The 8,090-nt window shown below is 35.7% G+C and overlaps 1 protein-coding gene across 1 annotated transcript; it reads left to right on the forward strand.

The window, feature by feature from the left end:
* The first annotated feature begins 2,894 nt into the window (after positions 1-2,894).
* LOC147617177 (thioredoxin H-type-like) lies at positions 2,895-5,212 on the forward strand. The gene is made up of 3 exons (XM_086776363.1): positions 2,895-3,023; positions 3,810-3,932; positions 4,827-5,212. Exons 1-3 carry the CDS (start codon positions 2,937-2,939, stop codon positions 4,959-4,961), a joined length of 345 nt encoding a protein of 114 aa, XP_086632489.1. The 5' UTR covers positions 2,895-2,936; the 3' UTR covers positions 4,962-5,212.
* Positions 5,213-8,090: the final 2,878 nt, after the last annotated feature.

Below are 8,090 nucleotides of genomic sequence, written 5' to 3' on the forward strand. Positions count from 1 at the left end.
GGAGGCATGGTTTAGACTAAGGTTAGCAATGAAAGAAGGATTAGAGTAAGATGAAAGGATGATTAAAGGAAAATGTGATAGTTATTGTTGAAAATGACCTTGAAAAGGTACTTCTGAGGGTAACATATGATTGAGGACCCTTTTTTAATGAAAAATGTTAAAACTTAAAAATTTTCAAAAAAGTCCTAATTTTAGGGTCCCTTATACCCGCGTTTTTCATATTTGGGGAAGAGAGAGGTGTGGGACCACATATAAATGTATAAGATATGATGGAAAAGATATGGGGCTTGAAGAGGTAGTTATTGACTGAAAGTAACCTTGAAAAGGCACTTTTGGAGATTACATATGATTGAGGGACCCTTTTTTGATTAAAAAATATTAAATTTCAAAAATTTAAAAAAACCCCTAATTTTAGGATCCCTTTTATCCACGTTTTTAAAATTTGGGGAAGAGAGAAGTGTGGGACCACATAAAAAAGGCAAGTGGTTCAAGGAATCTCACACATAAAAAATTCAAAAATGAGAATGGACTCTAGAAATAGTGGTAACTTTTTTTAAAAGTGAGTGGAACCTAGAATAACAATAGGAGAGGATTTAGGAGTTACTAGTCTAAAAAGGGACCAAAAGTAGGATATTCATTAGCTTGTCCCCTACTATGAAGCCAAGTTTAGCATTATAAACCCAAAAAAGTAGCAACTTAAGCTAATCCTTACAAGGCCCTTTTTGTATACAGTCCCTTTTCCCTAATGGGCATGATAAAAAAAAAAATTTGTTCCTTATGGGCATCCACACTTAAGGCTAGAACTAGCTAGCTAGGCATCTATATACATGGACATACAAGTCTTGCCCTAAGATGAGTATTGCAACCTAGTTAGCTTAACACCTGCACTCCACACTTAGCTAGCTATTTTTCCAAATCTAGCTTTACACTTCCTCCTCAACATTGAAGTGGCACCCCTGGTCACCGTGCTGGAAACCTATTGTCTCGAGGAAATAGAGCAAGGTTGTCATTAAGCCCAAATGGTCAAATTACTTGTACACCGGAACTCATCCAACACTCACGGATTTATTGCCCTTATCCAAGCAATCTTTTCAGATGGGATCCCGTGTATGTGCACAAAAGCCTCGTGGTAATGAAGAGCTAGCGTGAAAAACAGGTTGAACCACTTGCTAGCGGACAAAAACTAGCACTCCCTTACCAGCTAGGTTTCTCTCGACAAGCTACTAGCATTACTTGCAGTGTATGAGTTTTTTCCATCACATCATTGCCGCATCGCTCGTGCTTCACACTTGCTCACTCTACACGCTTGCTCTCAGGGCACACTGCAATTCAGGCTCGATTGCACTCAACCTGATTCAAGAAATTGAAGGCATGAAAGCCACCCGCCCTGAGGGTAGGGGTTGCCTCCTTAAGTAGTACTTGATCATAGAGGTAGAAGAGACTTTGAACTCCCCTTTTACAAAATCAAGAGAGTTAGTTACTAAAGTTCAAGATGAAAGTTTCTAATGAAATGAATGTTCAGAAAATATGCCAATAATTGAATTTGACTCGAATGATTGATCTTGCAATCTATAGAATAGTTTCTATAATAACTTTACTCATTGTATTTATTCCAAAAATAATATGTTTTAACAATCTTAATATAGTAAAGAACTCTTGAAGTTTATTTCTTTGATATCTGAGTATAACTTAATTCTCATAGTGTTGCTTGGAATGTTTTTATTAAGATAATGACCTCCATGAGTGTTATTTATAACATCTAAAATCTTAAATACTCTATGAGTCAAAGTCATAAAATAGCAACTTGGTAATAACCAGGGGTTGATTTGATGCACTAAACCTTGTGAACTTGTAATAATTAGGAACATATACGATAAAGTTAATTTATGAGGGAAAATCTAATTTTCTTAATATGAGATTGTATCTGAGTCTCTATTAACAAAGTTGACTTATGCAAAAGAAAATCATTTCGAATCAAAAGAATTATTGTCAATGAAAAGACCTTATGGTCTTTGCATTTTTTTCAAATGAAGCATACTTCCCCCCCCTCCACACCTTTTCATACTTTTACCATCTTGAACTCTTTTGGTAAAATTACATCATATAAGCATGTTTGGTTACTGAAGATATTGTGGCCCTAAAGAAACAAAGAAAGACGCCTAATGTCACTACCTAATCACTATACTTGCCATCCAGATATGTACCCACACATTCCCCACCATCGAGTTCAAGGAATTAGAAAAAGAAAACATCGACATTTGTAAATGCAGTAATAGTAAGCTTTATCTCACATGGCTTGTAAAAGCATTGGTAGGAGGGTATGCTCATTACAATAAAATTTTAAAGTGGAAGATTAGAAGACTTACAAATGATATCACGTCATGAAAAGATTAGAAGACTTAGAAATGATATCACGTCATGAAGAGAGAGAGAGAGAGAGAGAGAGAGAGAGAGAGAGAGAGAGAGAGAGAGAGAGAGAGCTTTATTTTCCATGTGGGAATCAATGCACTTGGTGAAGTGAAATAGGAGGAGCCCTCGCCTTCCGAGAAGGGAAGGGAAGTGAAGGAAAGGACTCAATAGTGAATGCATATGATAGATAGAAGATAAGGACTGAATAGTGAATGCATATGATAGATATTTTGCAACAGGATAGCAATGGGAATGGGTGGGTAGGTGGGTGGGTGGGGGTGAGTGGGTGAGGTAAAGAAGGGGTTCAATCTTTGAGGGCATAAATGAGGGGGTCTCTCTCCACACATTGGAATCTAATAAGGAGGAGGGTCTAATTTATGCGCTGACTACATGCTATCTTTGAATCTATATACGTGGAAAGACAATAATATATGCTTTTGGCACCCTTATAAGAAGGCCATTTCAATACCTTTGTTCTTGGCATTCCTCACACTAAGTAAGGTCAAAACCTAGCTCTCTTTAGCCACATGGCCGACCATAGTTTTGTAAAAATGTGTGATACAACCGCCTCTTGGCACCAAACGCTCCGAGAGGCCTCTTCCCAATCCAAACTTGTAAGTATAGTTTCTTGCCCATCATTACCCTCATCTGTATGACACCGCTTGCCTTGATTAGTGATTAATTGCGTAATTAACTGCATGGGTATTAACCTTTATTAATCGCACAACAAACCTTGGGATTACGTGCGTAATCGCATGGCCATTACCCTCTTTTAACCGTGCGCCAGCTACTCTCACCCCATGCTTGATCAAACCTTGCGTTGATTAGTGAATAATCAACAAACCTTGCGTCGATTAGTGAATATATATATATATATATATATATATATATATATACACACACACATATATATTGTGCTTGATTAAGTGCGTAATTGCCTGGCTATTCGACTCTATTAAACGTGCGCCAGCTACTGTGGACCCGTTGATTAGTGAATAATCAACAAACCTTGCGTTGATTAGTGAATATATATATATATATTGTGCTTGATTAAGTGCGTAATCGCATGGCTATTCGACTCTATTAAACGTGCGCCAGCTGCTTTGACCCCATGCTTGATCAAATAACCATGTGGGCTCTTCAGCGTTCTGCAGCCTGATAAGCCGCGGGTTTATGCTCTTAATCTTCGCTTCATTACCTAAAGCTTATGAAGGGTTGGCATAATAATCGACAGGTTGATGTGGAGGGTGATCAAATCATAACAATTGCAACAATCAGCTATGCTAATTGGGTTTTGGTTGAGTGGATTAATTGGATATTGATCTGAATTTTGGGCTGATTAGATGGATATTGAATGATTAATTGGGTATTAGAAATTGAGCTTAATCATTTGCATGCAGGTGGTGGTGGATTGCACAGCAAGGTGGTGTGGACCTTGCAGGTTCATGGGCCCTTTCTTTGAAGAACTTTCCAGAAAATATCGTCATGTCCTCTTCCTCAGGATAGATGTAGACCAATTAAAGGTGGATTTTTTTTCTAGAATAATGTGAGCATTATAATATAATATTATTATATATGGTGGAAATAAATGTCTATTTTAGCTATTTTGATATAAATGCTATTTTCTCAATGCTACCTTCTTTTATTTATAGCATATTTTCTCAATGCTATTTTGATATAAATTCTCCTTTATTTATAGTATATTATATATGGTGGAAATAAATGCCTCTTTTAGCTATTTTGATTTAAATGCTATTTATTATTTACATGCTATAATAAAGCATTTTTTTCTCACAATGGTTTAGTTTTTGACTAATGAGGGAAAACAGGCAATAATTTTGAAGAGATTTTGTACTAATTCACACTCTATGTTAATATGGTGGAAGTAAATGTCTAATTTAGCTATTTTGATATAAATGCTATTTTTTATTTATAGTATGTTATATATGGTGGAAATAAATATCTATTTTAGCTATTTTGATTTAAATGCTATTTCTTTATTTACATGCTATTAAAAAAAAGACGTTTTTTTCTCACATTTTTTACTAATGAGGGAAAATAGGCCAAAAAAAAGAGGAGAAATTTTGTAGTGATTCACACTCTATGTTAATAGGTGGAAATAAATGTCTATTTTAGCTATTTTGAAATAAATTTATAGTATGTTATATATGGTGGAAATAAATGTCTATTTTAGCTATTTTGATTTAAATGCTATTTCTTTATATACATGCTATAAAAAAGCTTTTTTTTCTCGCATTTTAGACCCAAAAAAAGGAGATATTTTGTACTAATTCACACTCTATGGTAATATATTAATTCTCGAAATTTGATTGGCATTGATTGAGGCCATAGATTAAAACTGGTTATTATTATTAATTATTAACTATTAATTTTTTTTTAAAAAAATGTGTGTGCAGGATTTGGCAGCTGATATAGACATCCAAGGCTTCCCCACATTTCTTTTTATAAAAAATGGGAAAGAAGTGGAGAGATTACTTGGAGCTAACAAAGAGGAGCTTCAAAAAAGGGTGGCTGCACGTGCGCAATTATAAAAACCAACACTAGAGGAGCTTCAAAGAAGGCTGGCCGCACGTGCGCAATAATTAACAAAACCAAAAAGAGTTAATTAAAACCATATTAATCAAGAATATGCCCCTATATCATAAGATACCCACTTAAACATGCCTTAAACAAGCATCTAATCCTACTTTTACCGACAGAGGAGACGGTTTTGACACATCTAATCCTACTGTAAATTGTACCCCCATCACTCATAAAATTATCTTACCTTTCAAAAATTCAATCTCCTCTCAAACCTTGCAAAAATTTCAATCTCACTTCGATTATGTTGTCCGCCACATGATTTAAATATATATTCAGTGGTAATGCCTCATGATTTAAATATTGATGGTAATGCATCCAAACCCTAATACATAAGTGTATTTAATCTCTTAAAAACACTCGTATTTGAATATGGATGATGTGTTTCCCCAGGCACATGTTTTATATAACAATATCTAATTTAAACTCTTAGAGCATATGCCTAGCCATGGAAAGATACCATCTCTTTTATTTCTAACAATGGTGATACTAAGAAATTATCTCATGTCCTTTATATGCCAGACAATATCAAGAGAAATTTGATGTCTTTTGCAGCCATAGTTGACCATGACTTGAAGGTCCTCTTTGATAAGGATGGTGCAATTATTACAGATGCTAAAGGCAATGTTATGGGGAGAGGAATGTGATGCAACGACTTGTATGAGCTCTCAGCTTTTATAGCCCAAGCTTACGTTGAGAAAATCAACCTATAGCATGAAATATTTGGTCACCTAAGTTTTTTAGTCTTAAAAGAGATGACTAGGATTGTGGCACGTCTACAAACATTTTTTGAAATGTCAGATGTATGTGAAGCTTGTACGATGGGCAAGCATCATCAGCATGCAAAGCAAGAATTATGCAAAGGCTCCTCTTGAGCTTGTCCATGTAGATCTTTATGGTAAGATGCCAACCACTACATTGGGTGGTTCTTCCTACTTTTTGTTACCGGTTGATGACTTCACAGAAGTAGGAAGATGTCAGTGTATTTTCTTTGGGATAAGGCTAAAGCTTTTAGAAATTTTAAAATTTGGCAAAGTTTGGTGAAGAATGAGAAACGAAAGAGGTTGAAAAAGTTATGAACAAATCAAGGAAAATAATTCACATCAAGTAAATTTAATGCCTACTACAAGGAGCACTGGATTAAGAGAGATTGCACATCTTCTCATACTCTGCAACAAATTACTCTTTTACAAGCACAAGAATCACACATTTGTGGAGATGGTATGGAGTATGCTTAAAGGGAAAGGAATGCCAGATACCTTTTGGGCCAAGGTAGTTAACACTATTTCTTAATAGGATTTACGTGAAGGAGGGAATGAAGGGCGTGGCACCTCAGGAAGCTTATTTTGATAAGAAACTAGAATAAGAGCCTGCTATTTTGAAGGAGACATCACCATAGAGGAGCTCTTACATCTCACACCACACTATCAATTCTTCAAGGATCATGTAATTTTTGGACACCTCTTTTGACAAGGATTTATGAGGAAAGCCCCATGACACCTGCCATCCTAGTACTAAAAACTAACTCTTGGTTTTTGACGAGATGGAAGTAGGTAATCTCTTCACTTGTCAAAATTAAGATTCTGATTATTGTTTTCTCAATTAAAAAATTCATCTCCATTAAATAAGATGTTTCATTGTCTCTTTAGTTCAACTAAGTGTTGATTTGTGATAACCCACGCGCACACACACACACACACACACACTCACAAACATGCACGCACACATGCACACATGCTCATACACACCCCTATCACATGCATGTATATATGTATATGTATATGGTATACACACACACATACACATACATACACATGTATGTATGTATATGTGTATGATATACACACATACTAATGTATGTATGTATATATATGTATAGTACACACAAAGACACAACATAGACACATGCACATCCCCACACACAGACACAACATAGACACATGCACATCCCCACACACATACACACACCTATTCATATATATGTATGTATGTATGTATACACGTGCACATATACATACATACATACATACATACATTTGGCACATCATGATGGACTCCCCCAGCACCCGCCAGCAGCCGAGAGAGCTTTACCATCCATTTTGATTGGCAGATGCTCCACTGTTGATGTTTTTGCCTTTACATAGATATTTTGATTACCATAAAAAGATTTGATTCCCCACTTTAGTGCTATTCTCAGACTCCTTCCTTTTAAAGGCTTCAAAGTGTCTGCATCACTCTACCTTATTTTAGTAATGCGCCAATATGGAAATGATGAAGATAGAAAACAAAAAAAATATTTAATCGTGTGGCAACAAGCTAGTGAATTAGGCTAGATAGATGAGAAAAGACTCGTGATGCAACCTTGAACAAATTACGCTTAGCAAGTGTGCACCTTAGATTGATGGAATAAAATGGTAATGTTAGAAGATACTACTCTTATATGGCCCAAAGGGTAATAAACGGTCTCTTACATGCCTTTTTATGTCCTTACGATTTTGGATGCGTATAATATATACATTAGTTCTTAATGGATGACATAATCATGTGCCACTTACCATCTTCACACTATCAATTAAGTAAAGTTATTGGTTTAAATATTCCCAAAAAACTTTAGTGTCCTTGTAACTTTTAAAGTTACTGTAATTAGATTGATTTCAAAATTAGTATAACTTAAGTTTTTTATTTGTAATGGGAAGAATAGGTGTATAGACTTGGATTGCTAGTTTACTTGTATAATGCCATTAAAATTCAACACACATATATTTAGGCATGGTTCACACACATGCGCACATGCATGCATGCATGTGCACGTACATGCACATGCACATGCACACATGCATGTGCACGTATATGCACATGCACACACGCACGTACATGCACATGCACACATGCATGTGCACGTATATGCACATGCACACACATGTTGACTCACTCACTCACTCACTCACTCACCCATTCTTAAGGAGCATGCATGGAGAAATGGATTTAGTTTCTTGCACGAAAACACAATCATTCTTCTTCTTCAAAATAATCATGTACATTTACATGTATTGAAACTTTTGACCACACAAGCACACTTC

Source organism: Cibotium barometz, chromosome 37 (genome assembly GCF_041138505.1).
Source record: "Cibotium barometz isolate CiBa-2024 chromosome 37, ASM4113850v1, whole genome shotgun sequence".
Taxonomy (NCBI): Eukaryota; Viridiplantae; Streptophyta; class Polypodiopsida; order Cyatheales; family Cibotiaceae; genus Cibotium; species Cibotium barometz.